This window comes from Corvus kubaryi, unplaced genomic scaffold (genome assembly GCF_017639235.1).
Source record: "Corvus kubaryi isolate FWS band 111438036 unplaced genomic scaffold, C.kubaryi_AGA036_p1.0 37387, whole genome shotgun sequence".
Taxonomy (NCBI): domain Eukaryota; kingdom Metazoa; phylum Chordata; class Aves; order Passeriformes; family Corvidae; genus Corvus; species Corvus kubaryi.
This window is the reverse complement of record NW_024581129.1, coordinates 14,684,320-14,705,458: the sequence shown is the minus strand read 5'-3', so window position 1 is coordinate 14,705,458 and position 21,139 is coordinate 14,684,320. Positions and strand designations below refer to the sequence as shown.

The 21,139-nt window shown below is 52.9% G+C and overlaps 2 protein-coding genes across 7 annotated transcripts in view; both read right to left on the bottom strand.

Moving 5' to 3' along the window:
• RAB40C (RAB40C, member RAS oncogene family) overlaps positions 1-11,615 on the bottom strand; it is a 36,354-nt gene extending 24,739 nt beyond the window's left edge. The window contains exons 1-2 of one of the 2 annotated variants that reach the window (XM_042037073.1): positions 11,601-11,615; positions 11,119-11,382 (exon numbers count right to left, since the gene is read on the bottom strand). In XM_042037073.1, the coding sequence (XP_041893007.1) occupies positions 11,119-11,272 (154 nt within the window). In that variant the 5' untranslated portion in view covers positions 11,273-11,382; positions 11,601-11,615. Of the gene's footprint in view, positions 1-11,118; positions 11,437-11,600 lie in introns of those variants that run through there. The other variant, XM_042037072.1, reaches the window with a different exon arrangement.
• A 3,611-nt stretch (positions 11,616-15,226) lies between these two features.
• PIGQ (phosphatidylinositol glycan anchor biosynthesis class Q) overlaps positions 15,227-21,139 on the bottom strand; it is a 38,888-nt gene continuing 32,975 nt past the window's right edge. For 4 of the 5 annotated variants that reach the window (XM_042037213.1, XM_042037212.1, XM_042037211.1 and 1 more), the window contains one exon: positions 15,227-19,684. In XM_042037213.1, the coding sequence (XP_041893147.1) occupies positions 19,532-19,684 (153 nt within the window). In that variant the 3' untranslated portion in view covers positions 15,227-19,531. The remainder of the gene's footprint in view (positions 19,685-21,139) is intronic. The other variant, XM_042037214.1, reaches the window with a different exon arrangement.

Sequence of the window (21,139 nt, the reverse complement as noted above, 5' to 3'; positions counted from 1 at the left end):
CAAAACCAAGGCAAAGCCCACAAGACCTCTGTAAGCAAACCACACTCACACGTGGGGCTCACAGCAGCAGTTTGGACAGCAAAGACATTGGCAGAGGAGCTGGGAGCAGCCCTGAACCAACACCCTCCCGGGGAGGTTATTTCAGGGTGAAACAGCCCCCCACCCACAGGGTGTTACCCACAGGCAGAGTTTCCAGCAGAGCCTCTCCAGTGCCCAGCTTTGGGGGTGTACTGGAAGCATCACACAAGGTGAGGCCCAGAGCTATTCCAGAGCAGCTCTGCAGCACGATCCCGACACACAGCCAGGGCCAGACAAACTCACCGGCTTCTCCACCTGCTCTCCCTTGCACCAAAGTGGGCACTGGCCTCCTGGGACCCATTTTCTGGCAGAACCACATTCCACAAGACAACAGTGACTACACCCCCAACACCACGTTCACTGCTCCCTCTCATCACACCCCACATCCCGTACCTTTTTGTTTAAGAACCGCTTAGGGTGGGGATGGTCATGAAACGTCACCTACAGCGACTGAGGCCAGGGACCAAGTTGCTCCAAGAGCAGAATACAAAGCCAGGACACATTGTAAATGTGGTTTAGAATGTCTTATTTAGGGTTTTGTTGTTTTGGGTTTTTTTCCAAGCCCTCACCAGCCTGTGAGTAAAAGGGCAGAATTCACCTATCAGAACTGTTTGTTTGTGGGCAAAAGCTGATAGAGGAAGACTTGTTGCTTCACCTCTCGTCAAACGGGCACGGAAATCACAGGTGGCCAGGAGCTGCTGAAAGCATGTTTAGAGCAAACAGGTTTAACCAAATGTACTAATCCAACACCAAACCCACTCCCAGGCAGAAGGCAGCTGCTGGGGCCAGCATCCAGGTTATGCATGTACCCACAGATGCAGGTTTGAGATCATCTCATTCCATGAGTACTTAAAAAACAGGCAGCAATATCTGTAAGAAGATACCACAGGTGCATTATCTTCCACCCCAGCTCCTACTATGCACTTACCGAAGTAGTTACTGTCTCTGTCATCTGTAAGTGATACTAAATTGTTCAGAAAAAATGTGGTATGAGGGCATCAACATAACAGATGAAAAAAGGGAATTCAAGCTATTCAAATAACAACTGATGAAGTCACCCAACCTTAAAAAGTGTGTACAGCAGCACATTAACAGCAGCAATTTAACTAGTCAGCTCAGAGCTGTGAGCCACAGGAAAAATCCCTTCCAAACAACACATGAGCTCATCAGTTTGAGTCATGCATTCAGTTACCTACTCTTTAGAGAGAGAAACAAATTATCATCACCAACAACAGAGGTCAACCAAACACAGGTGGACTCGCCCCAGGTCTGTGCCTTTCAGTGTCACGGTTTGCCTCACAGTATTACTACTTTGTTTTGAGCAGGGTGATAGAAGTTCTATAACAGCATCATTGCAAAACAGCCCAGTTCCTGCCTGCAGAGCTGGGACTGAAGGTCAGCAAGCATGTGATTCTACCTCTGAGATCCTGTCCCGCACTATAGCTGAGCTTTGGGAACAGGATCAAGAGGTCTCGGTTGTCACTGGGCGTGCAGGAGACCAGGACCGCTCCCGCCCCCTGCTCCTGCCTTCATCACTTCCTGCTCACGGCAGCTCACACACAGCCCACCCTCGCTGCACCGCTCCCTGGGAGGCAACAGAGTTCCCCATCATTTCGGTGTGCAGCAGATGAGCGGGAGCTGGTTTGGGCAGGAGCTGAGCCCCACGCAGAGCCCAGGGCTCCGCACACGGCTCGGCTCCGCGAGCTCTGCCAGCCCCGGGGAGCTGCCGCGGCGCTTGGCAGCTCTGGGAGACATCCAACGAGCTGCCAAGCACCTCGTACTGACACACATGTAGAAACAGAGAGAGAACAAACGCCTTGCAATTATCTGTAGTTACCCAGATTTGTAGATTTTCTCTTGAAAAACATACTCCATCTTCCATTCATAGATGCCTCATTTCAACTGAGAGGGATTTCCATTTAGCCTGGAAGCCTTTCACAGGAAGCCTGCTCACATCAGTTCCCAGGCATCTTCATCTCCAGCTGAGAGGGCTTGTAGGTGGGGATCTCCGGCAAATAATTGCTTGTTTGGTTTTGTAACCAGCCAAAAGCAAAACACTGATTTGGAGACCTCTGAGAAGCCCGGATTTGCAGATTTCACTTGTCCACTGCCTGCTCCAAACCCAGCAGCGTTTGAGCAGCTACGTGGTCCTCACATAGAGGAACTCTGTTCTGGGCACGCTTAAGGGGGACAATTGCATCAGAAAACGGCATTTGAAGCCAGGAGCAAATCTGTTCCTAAAGCTCCAACAATTTCAGCAGACACCCGGGAAATCCCAGAAACAGTCCAAAGTCAGTCCGGAATCAGGGATGTGAAGTAGATTTGTGCTTTAGAAGAAAATCAAGAATGATTTTATGCACAGAAGCGACAACAAACAAAAGAGTTTCTTCATGCCTTGCAGTTCAGATCTCCATAAAAACTACACAGCTGCACACAGAAACAAAGGCAGCCTGTGAGGGAAATCAGAGGGCACCATAACAGTCTGCATTGTTGCTGGATGACAGTACAAACATCAAGATATGCTTGGAGACAAAAAAATCCCCAACACTCAAAAAATCCAAGTATTTGTCCAAAATACTTTCAATATCCTATCCCTTCACAGTTTCATTTCTGTGGACACTGTGCAGGGAAATGCTGCTCTGCAGCATCAGACCCTGGTGGCATCCCCACACCGGTGCATGCCAGGCTCAGGTGCACACCTGCTCACGGATCCTGCAGAGGCTGCCTCTGATCCCTGGGATCCCCATCCACACCCCAGCTGGCATCTCCAGGTTTTGCCAGCAACAAAACAGCATCTCCAGACCAACACTCCACACCCAAACACCCTGAGAGAGCTGCAGCCCTTCAGCTGGGTGTAGACAGGTTAAGCAGACACCTGCAGAGTTCCCGGAACAGCTACAGAAATTCCACTCCCCAAGAATTTCTCAGGCTCCTGCATTTGGTCTCGCTGCACCAAAAAAAACAAGCCCTGTGCCAGGAAAGGGCTGCTCCATCCTGGAAGCACCAGGATGGCTGCTAACATTGGTTTCACCTTTCCATGGGCTGTTTCCAACAACAACAAACCTCCAGGGACCTGACTTACAGTGCATGGCAGGTGTGCTCAGTGCTCCCTCCTTGTCCTTAAAGGATGGACTGGGCCTGTTGGCACAGCAAGCACCTCACTGCACACCTGTACAAACTCTGCTGCCTCACAGCAGCTCTCACCAGCCTGAAACCAGGTTTTCAAAGCCCAAATTGGAGCCTCTCAGATCCCCTCCTGACCTACAGGGCGAAGATCTCACCCCAGCTACCCTGGCAGCCTCTCTGGAGCACAACTTTTGCTGCCACCAGGAAAAAGCCAGCATTTGACATTTTTAAAATAGAAGAAAGTTCTGAATTTAAGCCTTCTAATACAGATGAGCCCTACAAGAACACAAGTGTGTCTCAACCCACAGAGGTGTTCCACAGCAAACACATTTGCTGGCAGGGTGAGCAGCACAGGTAAGGCTCTCAGGTAAGATCTACCCTGCAGAGTTTCACCTCCTTGTGCCAGAGCACATGCCTGCAGTTTCCTGGATGGATTTTACCACCAAGTTACTCAGGCAGTTTGACAATGTAAGAAAAATTACAGCTCTTGGGACAAGAGAGGATCTAAGATTAAGTAAATGATGGGCAAAATGATGGGGGGGGGGGTGTTGTTGCATTTTCTTTGTTTGTTCACTGTTCGGTTGGGGTTTTTTCCATCTAGTTCTGTCTCCAGCGCACGCAGCCTCCACTCCAGAACCATGGGCAAAAGGCCTGTTACAGGTGCTGTTACAGCTGCACTGAAGAAAACAAGGCAGGGTAATTTCTGTGTCCAGGACTGAGCAGGGAGCAGGGGCAATCACCTACACAGAGAGGCAAGTGGTACAATAAAACCCTCAAATGGGCCCAGGAACTCAGAAGCTGGGCTGAAAGCGAGTTAAAATCCCTAAAAAAAGATTTTTTTTTTTAAACCCTGCATTTTATTTAAAAGGTTACCCGAAAGATGCTCAGAACCTTCTGTTAAACTGCCATTTAAGTACAGCCTTTCAGTGTCCCCTTTCTGCCTGTCTCCTCCTTAACCACTGACGGTTTAACCAGCAAATATTATGTTTGAATTGCACGAGGATTTTTGTCCCAATTCAATGCCCAATACTGCACAGAACATACAAGGTATTAAGAATTTCAGGTGTTGTATCTATAGGAGAAGAGGTGTCAAAGTTGTAAAATGATCTAGCAATGTCTAGGATGGGCTGATGGAAATGAAACAAAGACGAGATAGAAAAGAGGAAGAAAATCTAAAAAGCTGTGGCTACGTAAAAATACTTTCAGCAAATAGAAGCTCTGTAGGAACAAACTATCTCTGAGGAACAAACAATCTCCGAGCTATGTTGCAACCTTACTATTTACTACAACTTTTACAGAAGCAAACAGACTCTTTGATGGAGGTTTCTTGCCTTGAGCCACCACCCTCTGTGCCCCAGGGTAATTTTCTTTCAGGTGAGTCTCACCTTACAGCAAAGCCTTTAGCAAAACAAAGCTGAAGGTTTTCATATTGGAGCTTCCCTCCTCCTCCAGTGCCTGCAATCACACAGGAATTGATATGACATAATGCTCCTGTAAAGCTCGAGCTGGAGTGCCAGAGGACAGCAAGGGGCAAAGGGAAAGAAAACCAGATTTGAACCAGCAAGGTTATAAAACCACAGCTCAAAGCCTCAGCTCAGAGCATAGCTATTCTCAAGTGCAATGGAAAGATGCTCTGCTGTTCCAAGACAGCGAGGCTGCAGAGGAAAATATGCCAGGGAACAGCTGGAAACAAAAGCTGAAGGAGGAGGAGGAGACCATTTTCCATGGTCTTTCCTATGCAGCTTAAATACCGAACCAACCAAAAACCCCCACACCAGGAGAGGTGTGGACAATGTTGGTGTGGAATCTGGGGAGAACAAAACCTGCCTGCTTTTTACAAACAAAAAACACAGAGAAACCTTTAATCCCAGTTATTAGAAGAACATTCCACCCATTTCAGCTTTGTACTGCTTGGCTCACATCACCTTTGTGCACTCAGGGCTCTGGAACATGTTAACAGCCATAAAAACACAGCTTTTATAGAGAGATTAGAGGTGCTGAGAACTCCGCAGTGCAATCCAGAACTTTGCAGAGTAGGTTCTCAGCTTTATAAAACCCCAACCCTCCTCAAAAGTTCTGCACAATAACAACCTACGCTGTTCTGCACCCCTAATCCTGACTAAAGAGAGTCACCAAACCTGCCAGGGACTCAGTTTGGGGGCTGGGTTTTGGCTTGATGGGGATTTTTTTGTTGTTGGCTTTGTTTTGGGATTTAAGTTTAAACTGCAGCTGGTTAGTCCCACAACAAGCAGAGCTGGAGGTTCAGCACTGTATCTTTGGAACTATTTTTCACACAAAGGTTATGTAGAAAATAATGGAGAAATAAGAGATGCTGGAGCTGTTTCTGAGTTGCCTGCCCTGATGAGATCAGCTTTGCATCTCTAATGACAGGGAAGTGAACATCCCTGAAGGACACTGATGCAAGCGCTGGCAGACAGCAGGAATTGCTGCAACAACCACTCTGCACTCTGCAAGCCATCCGAAGAGATTTCCAGCAGCACAACCAGCACAGTCCAGCTCAAACATTTCCTGCACATCAGCTGTGCAGCCACTACAGGAACGTGATGGCTGGGCTGCACTTGGAACACTTTGCCTCAATCCTCCTTGCATCAGAGTGCTAAAGCCTCGAACTAAAACATTATTCCAAAGAACAGTCCTGCCAGAAAACAAAGAGCAGTTTCCACTGATGTGCAGCAGCTGAAGCAGTGGGGCAGCCTGGCCAGCTCCTGTCTGCCATCGACGGGGACAGCGCTGCTCCAGCACAGCAGGACATGCCTGGTGGGACTGGGCCAGCTGAGGGAGGAGGAGGCAGCAAAGCAGCCCCAGAATCAAGGCTTCCCTCCCTGCTGATGCCAAAGAGAGCCCTGGCAGTGCAGCAGCACCAGGATGAGCACTCAGCTGCCATCTGAAGCCTGGGCTCAACACCTGCAGCTCTCATGTCTATACCCAGAAGGTGCCACTACATTGGTGCCGGCCCTGTCTGAGGTTTTACTGCACACGGGGTCACCCAGCAATTCTTGTCTGCTCAGGAGGGTAAGCCAGTATCAGGAGAGGTCCTGTGCTTACACGAGTTCAGGTTTAGAGCAGAGCTGCTCAGCCACACACTTTTTAAGGCTGTGAAAAGTGAACCAGTGCAGCAGGACCTCCAGCCAAACACAGCAGCAACACAACGGCCGCGGATCAGAAGCAAGAGACCATCTCCATGGTCAGTCTTGGAAACTCAGCAGGCAAGGAGCAGAAGCACTGGGAAACATCTCCTCACATGCCCTCCACTGCAGCGAGGAGGATGAGACAAAGTGTCTCTTCACTCCCTCCCTGTGCACGCTGCTGTGGGACAGGTGAGCTCCTGGTTGGCATGGACCTATCGGGGAGCTCCTGGTTGTGCACTGGTGCCTGAGGGGTCACAGGGAGAGGAATTGCTGTAAAGGAAGACTTGAAAGGGACATCTCAGGGATCTCCAGATTCAGACAGCTGCAGAAAAACAACCAGAGGGAAAAGACACTCAAATAAACAACCTGGTAATTAACAGCAGTCCCCAGGCAAACAGTGGCGGCTGGAGGGGACCAACCACCTCCAAGGGCTGGGCAGTGTCTTCAGCTGCCTCTCCCGTTCCTCCTGGCCAGGAAAAGGGCAGGCAGCTGCATTGCCCCAGCCCTTGCTCCTGCATGGAACCCCAGCCCTGGTGGGCTTGCTGCTCCTGCTGCCCAGGACCTGAATTCCTGCACTTCTGCTATGGGGGAAGAGCTACTGGGAAAGATCCAGTTTTCACCTGAACCACAAAATCTGTCGGTAGCTATTGCATTGAGCACTTCAGGTGCCTTTTCCCTAACATTGCCTTGGGTCTGGGTAGCAGTGGGGTACCAGAGCACCTAAGGATGGTGCTCGAATAAAGGTACTAAAACTCAGCCAAGGGACAGGGTTGAAAGAAGGTGCTGGGGCTCAGTGCATTAGGGCTGGTGCCAGCACTGCTCCTGTGCAGAGCAGGGCTCTCATTTCAGCTTCCGTGTGCTCATTGCAAGATCAGAGTGAGGACATTGGCTGCATCCTCATCACTTTTTTAATACAAGCTGAGGACAGGGAAAATAAAAATAAAAATCCACCCCCTTTCCAGTCAAAGCCATCTGCTCCAAAACACGCTCTGCTCTCTCCCTAACACACATTTCTGCTTTCCTGTGGGAACAGCAGCAGGTGAGGGGGAAGGCAGCCGCAGAAAAAGCCCTCCATCATGTGAGGAGGGAGCACATCACCCTCATGTCTGCGTGGTGAGCCCAGCCCTGGCCCTTTCCTGGGCACCGTCACTGCCTCACACGGCAGCGCTGGCCCTCGTGCCTGCCGAGCACAGAGCGCTGCCCTGACTCACCTGGGGCTCAGGGCTGGCTGCTCCAGCAAGCCAACAAACCAGCCGGGTGAGATCATTTCAGCACATGAATAACCAGCTATTCGAGAGTGGATGTGTGACACGGTGGTGACAAAGCCATGGGTCCCTCAGGTGAGGAGCAGCCTCGTGCCCCTTATGCTGGGCACGCACACCACCCCTACTTTCACATGCAGCTCCACCACATCTCATGTCCCAAACCACCCTGTGACCACAGACATTTCTGTCCTGCCTCAGTACTTGGGGATGGGTGAGGACAGACCCCAAGTGAGCTGTTTAAAGACCAAAGTGAAAAGTGATCTGTGTAGAGGACTCATATCCACAAGTAAAGCACAGTTTCACTCCGAGTCTGGTGTAACCCCTTGGCTCATGGCACAGGAGCCAGAGCAGCCCCTCCCTGCACCTGGGGAGAAGGAGCCAGTGCTGGCAGCAGAGGGCACTCAGGGGAAATGCAGGATTTTTTGGTTCCCAGGTGAGATCCTCCAGCTGTCCAGAGCAGCAGTGAGGCTCTAAAAACAGCATCCTGCCTCCACAACTACAGATTTGGGAAAGGGAGGGTGAAAGCTGGGAAGAAGGACAACACTGGAAGCCCAGAAGAGCATTAATGTTCTCCCCATCAAAACACTAGTAGGAAGGCTTAATTCAGGGTCTTCTGTGGATGGCCAAAAAAACCCAAAAGCTAAGTCCAAATCAGTTACAATACCCAGCCACAGGACAAAAACAACACTCCCTGTTCCTCACAGGGAGTGTGCTTGGCCGATGCTACTGGAGACTGATACACTCCATGCTGATAGCTCCAGCACGAGCCTAGCAAGAAACACACAAGTGACAACTGGATCTCCAATTCCTCCTCAAAATGCCACCTTAATGTCACTAAAAGTTCCATACTCAGGGCCCTCACAGCTTGGCGCAGCAATGGTCAGGGCATCCCTCACACCTCCTCCTGCAACAGGAGTAACAACCACCTCTGCTCCCACAGAGCAGGTTTATTCTGCCAGCAGTTTAAAGAAAGGACATTGCTGAGGCCTTGCTATGCACCACAGGAACTGCAGGGGCTAATTTAAGATGTGCCCGATTTAGAACGAGGTGCCAAGCTCCAAGGCGGTGCTGAGAAGTGACACTTCTGTTCAGGGATCCTGAAAAAGGATGGACAGAAGCACCTATGGTGCTGTATGACAGACACAGCTCCCGCTGCATCCAAGGCTCTTGGATACCGGACACAGGCAGGCACAGGCTGCTTACAGCACCTAAAAGCCAACAGAAAAAGGGCTTTTCATCTCTCAGCTGTGTGCAGATCCAACACCCAGATGCCCATGGAGAAGAGAGGAATCCCTCGATCCCTTTTCTACAGGCTGGGTAAGAGCAGCAAAAATACAGAGCTACATTTACAGAGCTTCACTTCTTAGGGTGTGCCTTCCCTGAGCTGGAAGGACAATCCATTCCATGCTGCATCACAAAACCTGGCTGCTTACAACTGTTTCCACACAATAGAGTAAAACAGCAGATCCCAACCAGACAGAGAAGGCAAATGGCTCCCTCCCCTCCCTGCCAAGGTCAGGGACCTGAGCTCCACACGAGATGTCCCCACCACAAGAGCAGCCCAAAGCACACACCAGCACAAGCAAGTTGTGCGTTCTGGACTGACCAAAATAGTGGTAGATGATACAACACTCATTTTAAATTGGGACGTGGGATCTGGGAGGGGATGAGGAAGAGGACAATGTGCTTACAAGCAGATTTACAAACAGAAGCTCCATATAACATTCCAGCATTGCTGTTCTGGGATGGCATTAGGTACGTGTCAAAGAGAATGCCAGGCTCAAGCTGTTCCCAAAATCCAACAGCCTTTGCTCAGGGGATGGTGTCTGTCAGGGCAGGGGAGCAGCACGCCCTGTCAGCACGTCCCAGCTGTGCCAGAGACACAGGGAGTTCCACTGCCAAGGCTGTCAGCAGCATCAGCAGGATCAGATTCACTTGGATATCAAAGCCACTCCAGCTGATTATCCTAAAGGTGCATCGCTTCCCAGAATCAACAGAAGGAGAAACTATCAGAGCATATATTACTGTGAAACAACAGTGTGTGACCTAATTCTCTAATTAGGAATGGGCTAAATTGCCCACAGAGGACAAGGGAAGGTTCTGAAATTATTCACTGAGATTTCTTTTTCCAACAAAAAGATGCTGGTATTTAGTTGCTACAAAACAGTGGGTTCTGAGACAAAGGGACTATAGCCATAGCCAAAATCCCAGTTCTTTGGGTTTCATGCCTATACCAAAGACCCCACTTTACTCACTCTTTACTCCTACCCTGTCTGCTTCAAGCCCACTTCAGTCAGGAGACAATTCCAACTGTAACACTCACTTAAAACAACCACCCCGTTACACTCCGCATAGTAAACACCAACCCCTCGGAGCAGTTCCACAGCTCCCAGGTGAGGCAGGTTCTCCAGAAACACAAACTCTCTTCAGGGAAGCTCTAAAGCGCCCAGCACCTCCTCGAAGGCAAACCACACCAGCTCAGCCAGACACCCGAGGAGATGAACGATACCAAAGGCTTCTCCTTCCCGAAGTGCTGCTCCCATTTCAGAGGCAGCTCCACTTCTGAGTCACTACCTCCCCGTAAATCTCCGTGGAGCAGGTGCGCACTTGCATCAGCTCCTGGAGAGCTGCTGGTGGCTCCAAGGACCGAGGGCGGTCGGGGCCGTACCGCTCTGCATGCTCCGAATTTGGCCAGCACGGAGCACCAAGGAGTTCCTGATTTCCTCATACAGGCAAAACTCGGCACCACCTGCTCCTGCCCTGGGCTGCAGTGATGATGCAGGGAGGGTCTGAGCCCTTGGGGAGGTTATTGTGCACGGAGGAGGGGGAAGGATGACAGATTGAAACCCACAGCAGGACCCACACCCCGCCAGGCCGTGCTACACTGTAACTGCAGGAAATGCACCGCGCCACTCCTTGGCTCTTAATTACGGTCTTGTGATACCGTAGTTAATGGTCTGTCAGGGGCTCCATTAGGAACCTCGACGCCGGCAGGAGGTGGATCAGCCAACCCGGCCGCTCCCGGTACAGCCACCGAGCCAGAGCGGCTCCGGGCTGGGAATCAGGCTCCAGTTCTTTTGTTACAGCCCCTGCTTCCTCTGGGAACGGCTCGGTCCTTGTGGCAGCCGGGGAGAGGGAGGGCAGCCCTGCCCTGCGAGCGGCACCACTTGGGAAGGGTCCGGCTGCGCATCCAGGGATTACATCAGACACCAGCCCCTCTACCCACATTCTCCTCTAGATTTGGGGCATTTCAAGGAGCTGAGGAGGCCTCTGAGCTGCCTGCCACGCGCTGCGCTCCCAGTTAATGGAAAAAAAAACAAAAAAAAAAACAAAGGAAAAAGCAAAACAACCCCTCCCTGCCTGCCAGCTCGGTGCTGGGGTACGGCCCTCGCGGGTCTCCGCGGGATGCGGGTGACAGCAACGGCGGGGGGAGGTGACAGCGACAGGGGTGTGACAGCGATGGGGGTCCTGCGGCCCGGTTCCCCCCCAGCCCCCCTTACCGTTGCTGTAGGCGTAGGGGGACTCGGAGGCGCCGTCCTGCAGGCTCTCCAGGATCTCCCCCTTCCCCACGTCGCTGTCGCCCACCAGCAGGAACTTGAGCAGGTAATCGTAGCTCTTCACCGGGCTGCCCTGGGTGCCCATCCTGCCTCTCATCGGCGGGGCGGCCCGGCCCGCATCCTCCGCCTGCCAGCCTCGGGCTGCGGCCTCTGCCCCGCCGCCGCTCACCACCGGCCGCGCATCTTCCGCCGGGGCCGCGCTGGGACCTGCGGCGGAGGAGGAGGAGGAGGAGGAGGAGGCGGAGGAAGGGCCTGGCCCGGCCCGGCCCCGCAGCGCCCCCGCCGCTGACACGGCCCCGCTCCGCCCCCCACCCGCACAAAGCGCCGCCGCCCCACGGGGCCCCGCGGCCCGAGCCCGCCCCGCCCCGCCCCACCGGGCCGCAGCACCGCGCTGGGTCAGCCCCAGCTCCGGTCCCACCACCCACCTCAGCCGCGCCGGACCGCCCCCGCCTCACGGACCCGCCGCGTCCGCCCGGGCCCAGGCGGTGCCTCGGCCTCGTTCTCGCCGCTCCCATAGGCTGAGCCGTGCGTCAGTCAGGAATGGCCCCGCCTACTCCACAAACTCGCCGTTTCCATAGGCTTAGCAACACGTCAATCAAAAACGACCCGCCCCGACGCGCCCATCAGCGTTCGGGGGCGGGGCCAGCGGAAGGCTGGACGGCTGCGGACTACAGCTCCCTGCGTGCCTTGCGGGAAGCGGGGCATGATGGGATAGTGAGTCGGGCGGGGGGAGCACCCGACGGGGGGAGAGGCACCCGGGATTGGGAACCCGGGACTGGGAACCCGGGACTGGGAACTCGGTACTGGGGAATATCCGGGTGTGAGGGGCACTCAGATGTTATCCAGGAAGGCCGGGCACCCAGGTATGAGCTGGGCATCCAGGTGGGAGGGGCACGTAGATGGGGGGCCATCCAGATGTGTGGGGCATCCAAGAAGAGGCGGCACCCAGGATCTGGGGGCATGCAGGTGTGAGACGTGTCCAGGTGGGTGGGTATGTGGAAAAGAGGGAGGGAGTATAGGTGTCCTCCACGAGGAGGGGTAATCCAGATGTGGGGTGAGAGTCCAGGAAGAGGGGCACCCACGATTTGGGGGCATCCAGGTGGGTGAGCGTCCATTTTAGGGGGGGCATCCAGGTGCAGGTTCTGGGGGTGGGAGGTGTGTGCACCCCATTGTCGGTGGCGCAGGGGGCGGCCATGGTGACATCCAGCATGTCCCCAGGGAATGGGGATGGCCGCGGGGCTGTGGATGCCAGGCCGAGCCTGTAGCCAGGAAGGGCTGCCATACCCACTCCGGGACGTTGTCCACTGGAATCCCTTGGCACTGGTCTGACATCCCTGAGGAGCCACTCCCAAAACCAGTCCCAGGGGATTCCCAATTGGGAATCCCAGGGGATTCCCAATGTGGAGGATGCTCTCGCTGCTGTCATTGCTGACAAATCCCTGTGCTGAACAAAGCATCCTGCTAATCTCTCCAGAGCTGGGCATTTCACCTTCGCTGTTGCCAGCCTGGCTGCTTCCAATGAATCCCATTTAAATGACCCGTGTTCCCCAGCCCAGCGAGCACCACAGATGCCCCTCAACCCCAGCTCCTCGGGGAGTTCCTGGTGGCCACTCTTGCCAGAGAGCCCTGGGAAGGACTGAAGAGCATGGCAAGGTCACTCATGGATGGAGAGGGAGAGGGGATGGATTGAGGAGCGATGCTTTTATACAATCACGGAATGGATTGGGTTGGAAGGGACTTCACAGACCACCCAGTGCCACCCCTGTCATGAGCAGGGACACCTTCCACTGTCCCAGGCTGCTCCAAGCCTCATCCAACCTGGCCTTGGACACTGCCAGGGATCCAGGGGCAGCCACAGCTGCTCCGGGCACCCTGTGCCAGGGCCTGCCCACCCTCCCAGGGAACAATTCCTTCCCAATATCCCATCCAGCCCTGCCCTCTGGCACTGGGAAGCCATTCCCTGTGTCCTGTCCCTCCAGCCCTTGTCCCCAGTCCCTCTCCAGCTCTCCTGGAGCCCCTTTAGGCCCTGCAAGGGGCTCTGAGGTGTCCCTGGAGCCTTCTCCTCTCCAGGTGAACACCCCCAGCTCTCCCAGCCTGGCTGCAGAGCAGAGGGGCTCCAGCCCTTGGAGCATCCCTGTGGCTTCCCTGGACTTGCTCCAGAGTCCTTCCCTCCACCCTCACAGGGAGGGGGGAGGTGGCAGAGCTCTGGGATGGGGAGGCTGCCCCCTCTTCGGTAGTCTCAGTCTGGCTCCCTCTCCTCTCCCACAGCCTGAGGGTTCATGGGCTGCCCTGGAGCCATATGCTGCGAATCCCTTTGGGAAGGCCTGTTCTGGTGAGGGGTTTGTGTCCCATGGAATCCTCACCCTCAGCTGCTCAGTTTGGCTTCTCCACTGGCAGGGGCCAAACAGAGCCCCCTCTGTGCCCTCTCCCACCTCTTGAACAGCCCAGTGAGAGCACAGATGGAGGAAACAAAAGAGCAGCTAAAGCAAACCCAAAGAGCAGATGTCCTCCTGCAGCCACTGCCACTCCTGGCCACTGCATTCCCAGGGTAAAGGGGCTTGGAGGGTAAAGCCTGTGGAGAAACACCCACCCCAGGGCACAGCCTGGTGAGTGGAGTAGGGGAAGGGGAGAGGGGGAACCTGTGGATCTCCAGGAGGAGAGAAAAGCCTAATTCCTGTACTACAGTCCATTGGATCCAAAGCAGTGGAGGTGGACATGAGGATGATGGGCAGGAATCTCCTCTATTTTATATCTCTTAGCCTCTGGGTCTGAGTCCTGCTGCCCCACAGGGCCAGCCAAAGCCCTGTTTATGGCTCGCTCATTGAAGGGATTTCTCTTGTCTTTGGTGGGATGGTGGGAACCAAACAGCGCCCAGACTGGTGGGAACTGTGGCAAGAGGTGGGAGGCAGAGTGAGAGGGGCAATCCTGGCAGAGGGGTGACCTTGGCAGGGGCTTGCTGCAGTGTGGGGACTTTGTCACAGCCATGCACTCAGCTGGGACAGGGGAAAGGAGAAAGGAATGGAATTCAAGGGAGTGACTACTCTGGTGCGAGGAGGGAAGGAGTGGCTGCAAGGACCCGTCATTCCCAGGCACAGCTTGGGCTCCTGCTTGGATTGTGCTGTGCTGCAGAGGACTGTCCCCCGTCCTGCCCCCTCACACTGAACACACCACATGGGCAGGCCCATGGGGAAACAAGGAACCCCTCTCTGAAACACAGGAACACCCAGAGCTGGAGGAGCATCACCTCAACCATCTCCCAGGCTTGAGGTGGCATTCATTGGATCCTCCTTGCACAAGCTTTGTGGTTTGGCCTTGGCAGAACAATTACAGCTGGACAAGTGCCAAAATACCCCCATGTGTGAGAGAAGAGGCTGAGGAGCCACCCAGCCAGGCCCTGGGATGGGGATGAACAGCCTGCCTGGATCAGCTGAGCCTCCAGCAGCCACCCTGCCCTGTCCCCGTGCTGCTGACAGCCACACTGTGCTCAGCAGCAAGTCAGAGTAGAGGGAAGGGCTGGATTTTTCTCCCAACATCTTTATTCTGGTGTAATCAAAATCCATTTAAGTTCTGATTAAAAGGTTGAATTAATCAATCAAACCTATCAGTAGAACAAAGTTTTCCATCCCTAAACTCACACACAAGCACTGATATGTGCAGCATCCCTCATCCCTGCTGCCACTGGCACTGCTGGCATTGTCACTGCCCTGCTGGCACTGCCATTGCTCTGCCCAGCACTCCTGCCTGCAGAACTGGAGCTGTCATGAGCCCGAAGCCAGTCTGGTTCCTGATCCAGGGCTTGTTCCTGGACTGGTGCACGAGACTGGTCTGTGTTTCACATCACCAGGCTGCGTTTCACATCAGGGCTGCAGTGGGAAGGAAGTCACCTTCAGCTGGGGTTAGTGGTGACATTTAAAGCAAACACTGTGTCGCACTTTGCTCCTGCTGAACGCCTGCTGGTTCACGTGAGGGAAGGAGAAATGCACAGCGGGTTTGAACTTCCTCGCCAAACTTCACTCACACACTTTTAATGAAACTCTCAATGAGTCACTGCTCTTTTATAATACTTTACTTAAAACCAGAAAACCCTGTGAGGAGGATTGGTTACAAGAGCTGTGAAGTTCTCACAAACTTCCCCAGTGCCAGATGTTAAATAACACAGTGGATGGGAGAGGAGCTGCAGCCTCTCCCTGCCCCGAGCTGGCCCTGGGTTCTGCAGCTTCCCCCAAACACCTGCACTGCTCCCAGCCCCAGCACCTGCCTGGGAACACAGGGGGTGTGTTCTGTCACCTGCAGCACTCATCAGTGCAGGAACACTCCTCACATTCAGCTTGCTGAGATGGTAAACGCAGAGTCTGAGCATTCCTGGTTTGAAGTCCAGGTGTGGATAAGGACTGGAGCCAAAGGTGACAGACTAGCAGCAACTCCTAATGCAAGCTGGTGAGCCAGAGGCAAAGGCGGTGGGCACTCTGCTCTCATCCAGGAACGCAGATCAGCTGCCCACGTGAGGCCTGGATTGCTCTGAACGTGTTTATCCTGCACCCAAAACTCCCGATGCAGCTGCAAAGCCCTGTGGCCTCCTGTCACATGGAGGATCAGCTGAGATCCAGACCCATCCCCTGTGAGTGCACAGCACACTCACCCTGCAGAGCCCCAGGGCTCCACACGTGCAGACCCTGCAGACCTGGACACTGCCAGCTTTGGGGTTCTGCTGCCCAAGCTCCCAGAGCTCCCACTGTGAGCTCAGCACAGGCAGGAGTGAGGCTGGAGAGAAAGTGCTCTCTGCTACCAAGTCCAGAGAAGGACCAAGGAGCAGGTCAGGGATCTGAGTCAATGCACAGGCACCCCCCTAAGCAAGGCTTCAGCCCCCAAAAGGCAAAGGAGCTGCTGAACAGTCCCTGAGGAGGGGGAACAGGAGCAGAGATGACACAGGACTGCTAATGCTCACAATCACTGAGGAGATCTGAGTTACCGTGTCACCGAGCTCTGCACTACACAGGGACAAGGGGCATGAACTGAAACACATCAAACCCTGCCTGAGAGCAAGGGACACCTTCTCACTGTGGGGGTGATCAAGCACAGGCACGGGTTGTCCAGGGAGGTGTTGGAGTTGCCACCCTTGGAGATATCCCAAAGCCATCTGGACACGATCCTGGGCAACCAGCTCTGGGTGGCCCTGAGGGAGCAGGGGCTGGACCAGACAATCCCAACCCCCACCAGTTTCCCATGATGGTGTAACCAGCAGGTCTAAGCATAAAGGGTAAATCACTGAGGGTTAGAGCTAAGCAAGAAGATGGTGTTGGAGCAGCAGGAAGAGGCAGCAGAGGGCAGAAGGAAAAGCAGCTCGTTCTCTGCAGGATGAAATGCAGATTTCCCTGCCTTACACTACTGAAAGTCAACATATGGGTTGTACATTCGTGCAAGAGTCTTTGTGTGGGCCTGAGCAGGGCACAGTCCAGCTGCAGCATCAGGGAAAACTCCCAAACCCATAACCAGAGCCTTCAGTGCAGTGTAATTACTGAGGTTTCCTTTCAGCATCATCACATGCTGTCCTAGTTAGGGGAAGAAAGTATTTCTCCAAGGCAGAATTTCTCTCTAGGATAGCGTTTTTCACACAGTTTCCTTCACAACCCCCCTGCCTAAGTAAAGAGGGGGTTTGTGGCAGCACTGGGAACCAAAAGGTGGGAGAAATAATAATAAGGAAATGCAGTATTAAAAAAAGTCTGTAAGATTAGAGTCTTTGACTGATGGCTGGCAAAGCCTGCGTGCTGCCTGCTATAAGGGGTGCGTGGTAGGAATGGGAGATCTGGAATCTTTAACTACTTCTCATCCAAGGGCTGCTCTGGATAGTATAAATCTGAGGATAAATCAGAGCCAGAGCCTCACCAGCAGCCTCTTCCCTGAGGAAATGCCAGCGCTGGGCCAGTCTGTGCTCCCATGGACGATGATGCTGATTCTAACTTCTAATTAGAGAGATGACATAAGGTCAAGTGTTCTTGAGCAGGATGTCTGCTGTGTTGTTGTAATGTCTCTGCACAGAGTCGGAAAAGGGTGGGGGAAGACTCTTCCACAGCAGGGACTGGAAAGGAAGAGGAGAGACATGGCAAACCTCCAGCAGAAGAACTCAGATACCATCACGGGCAAGGAGAACGCCCAGTGTGAGGAGCAGAGGCAGCTCAGGCACCAGCTCCGGGTGACACAGGAGAACTGCACCTACAAGGAGCTGCCACTGCCCAGCTGGGCTGCTCAAGGTTCCCTGGTGCAGAAGACTCGGGATGTCAGCTTTGAGGAGGAGCTTGATATTTCCCCACCCCAGAGTCAGTATCAGCCTTCAGTAAACAAACCCAACACTGGAACATCTAAAACATCCATCAGGCTCCCAATAGCAAGGTCACAGTTGCTGGTTTTCATGGCTCTGTGCTATCTCTGGGGCTTTCAGGGCATTTGATCCCAAAGGACCATGATTAGGACCATCATGAACTATCTGGTCTCACAGAAAGATTTTAAAAGTCAGGATATTAAAAACATTATTTTCACAAGACCAAAAATACAAAGTTTCTCACAGCAGTCAGCAAACTGAACTGTGCAGGCATGGGAGGAACCAGGGGATATCATTTACGAGCTCCAGGGGAAAGATGAGAGGGAGTTAAAGTGTAAACCTGCTCTGCTCAGTGCCAGGTGAGGATGGGGCTCATGACTCTGACTTCAGCTGAAGTGAAAATGTTATTTACACCATTCATCCACCAAATGCATCAGGGGTTAGCTTGCAGTTATTCCCACCTGGAGTGCAGAGAATTACTCAGGCAGAGATAATTCCAAGACAAGAAGATGCTGCACAGGAGTTTTAAGCACGGATCATCAAAGAACAAGATCTCTCCAGTTTCTGGCAGGGATGTCCCAGCCAGAGCCTGCAGTGGCAGATGGTGAGGGGGGTTTGCCACACTGGCTTTCTTCAGTGATGTGCCCTGGCTCAAGGTGACAGGGCATCATGTAGTGCCCCTGTAGTCCTGCCTCCCTCACATGTCCCTAAGAAACCTCGAAGGCCTTGGAGCTTTGCCTGCTAAGGAATGTCTGGACCCTGCACCTGCCCGCAGAGCTTCCTTTTCTCCTGCTCAGGCTATGCCTGGAGAGGCAGTGACTGCACCACGAGGGGCTTTCAGCAGCTCCAGACAACCCAAATACATCTGGCCAGGGATATCTTACAGCAGGGGGGCCATAACCCTTCTGTGACAGCTGCCAGCACATGGATGAGACACAGGGCTGGGGTAGGAAACTCTTACCCTGCCCCAGCAGTGCTGGCTGAAGGCTCCTAAAGCCCCAGGACACCTTGCCTTGCCAACACCCACTGCAATGCAGGGGCAGCCATCCAGAGAAGGGCTGGGCACTGCAGCCACAGCACCTTCTCCTCTTCCTCCTCCATCCTTGGCTCCTTGGCCAGCCAGGGATAAAGGAGCAGGATCCAGCACAGCCCTCACCTGCCAGTGCAACAAGCAGGGTACAGTGACACTGGCTCCTTGCTTGAGCTGGGGCAGAGGAACAAGCAGAGCTGGAGGAAGTGTATTTTGGGTAAGGACTCTATTTAAATTACACACAACCACAGCATGCCCAGTGGGACATCACCCTCCAGTGCACAGGCACCCTTTCCAAGAGAGAGAATAGGAGACACACCAAAATGAGACCAGGACATGGAAAGCCAAGCAGTGCTGCACTTTGAAAACATATCCAAAGCGGAAAACTCCCCTAAGAGAAATCCCAGAATCATGATCCAACAGTCTGTGCTTCTGGGCCTCCAGCCTCACTCTTTCAACCCCTTCTCTGGTGCTACAGTGGGGGTGACTGCAAGCCCTCCTAAAAAGAAATTAATAAATATCCCATGAATTCAGACACCCAGCTGTTCAGTTTTCAGTGTAGGACTCCATGAGCTGATTCTCCACATGGTTTTGGTCAGCTGGCTTGAAGGCTGAAGCACAAAAGGTCCAAAACACCCTCTGGCTGAATGCACCACAGCATTGTGGCTCTGCTATGGCCCTGTGAGCTGATGTGGAAGGAGAAATTCATCACCAAACCATTTGGGAGCTGCTTCCTCCATGATGCTGAGCACTGGTTTCATGAGGCACTGATGGGTTCAATCTTTTGCTTCCAAAATAATCATTAGCATAATATACAAACACAGTGTAGGGGAAGAGAAAGTTGAAAAATAATGTTTAAAAATACTTGCCTTTAAAAATTCAGCCCTTCCTATGTTACCAAAATCTATTTAAAGGGATGGTGCAGTTGCTGGCTCTGAGAAGCCTTTGGTCCCAAAGCATCAGGAGTCAGTATGTTTTTCAGGTCAAGTTCTCAAGCTCTTCCACTGTCTTTAGTTCTGCTTCTCTCCTTTGTGTTTCCAAGGGTAGATGAGCTCTCCAAGGAACAGTTTCTTGCAGAGAGATGCCCAGGAGTCCCTGGGGTAGCAGCTGTAGGTGGGCAGTCTGTATGTCTGGACCACACCTCCGTAGGAGAGGGGGTTGATCTGTGCAGAGAAAGAGGGATAGCAGCAAGAGAAACATCAGTCCTGCTCCTCACACACATCAGAATCCCTCCCTGGCTTGCTAAGGCTGTTTATCCTTCTCCAACATCCCCCAACATCAACAAATTGAGCTTGGCAAGGGGTGTTACCAGAATCATTTCCAAGCAGAGGGGCAGACAAGCACCGGCACGAGAGCTGGGGGAACGAGAGAGGCGTGTGTTACACACCAGAGTGGAGGGGACAGTGGCTGGAGAGACAGCAACAGAATCACAGAGTCATGGAATTTTTTAGTTTGGAAAAGACCTTTAAGATCATTGAGTCCAACCCTTAACCCAGCACTGCCAAAGCCACCACTAACCCGTGTCCCTAAATGCCACATCCACACTGCTTTTGAACTTCTCCAGGGATGGAGATTCCACCAGTGCCCTGGGCAGCTGTGCCAGCGTCTCACCACCCTTCCAGTGAAGAAATGTTTCCTAATATCTAATTTAAACCTACATCTAATACTGCACTGGGGATGCACTGGGACTCCAGGAACCCCTCTGGAATAGACCAGTTTAGCTGTACCTGTTACGAGCCCTCAGCCCACAGCTGTGCATTAAGTTAAACCTGGTATCACCCGAAACCACCCAGTGGAACCAAGTCCCAGCACGACAGGATCACACCACAGAGCTCCTCATCACCATTTTCAATTAAGTCTCCTTGGCTGAGTTCATCTCTTTTAATTTGACTTCAATCACCACCCCAAGCCTGTACCTACAGAAGTTCTGCCTATGGTCCCCAGTTGCTGCATTGACCTTTTGAAGACAGGGATGTGAACAGACACATTAACTGTACAAGGGGTGACAGAGGCACGTTAGACCTTGGGAATGCTCATCCCAGTGAAGCACTCAGGGCAGGGAGACAGGTGAAGTCCACAGGACGGACCCGGTGTGGCCAAGATCTGATGCATGAAAAGGATGCACAGCACAGTCTCCAAAAGAGCAAAAAGATTGCACAGAAATGGTGGGGCTCAGAGCACAGACCACAAGAGATGCCAAGGGCTGGGGACTTACAGAGGCAGGGAAAGCTTGGCCAGTGGAGAGGAATGAAAGGACATCCTTCTCTAGAAAAAGGGTTCAGCTCTGCTGGAACCAACCAAGCAGCTCTGGGAAAGGAGACAGTAATTCACAGCACAGAATCCAGCCACAAAAGGAAAGCGAGACAGCAAAACCCATGCACAGAGTCACTACTTGGTCAAAGCTGAATATTTCTTTTGTCCACTAAAAAGCATCTGGGTTTCTGGGAGTTTGCCTGTGCCACCAGCTTGCTTCAGCTGTCTGGAGCTCATGGAGTGGTGAGGGATGAACTCCCAGTGCCTACAGAGATGGAGCTCTTGGAAAGGGGGTTGAGCTAATAGTTCATTAGAATTAATCCTGGAGACCTTTGTCAAATTAGTTTCAAAGTACAAGATTGCTC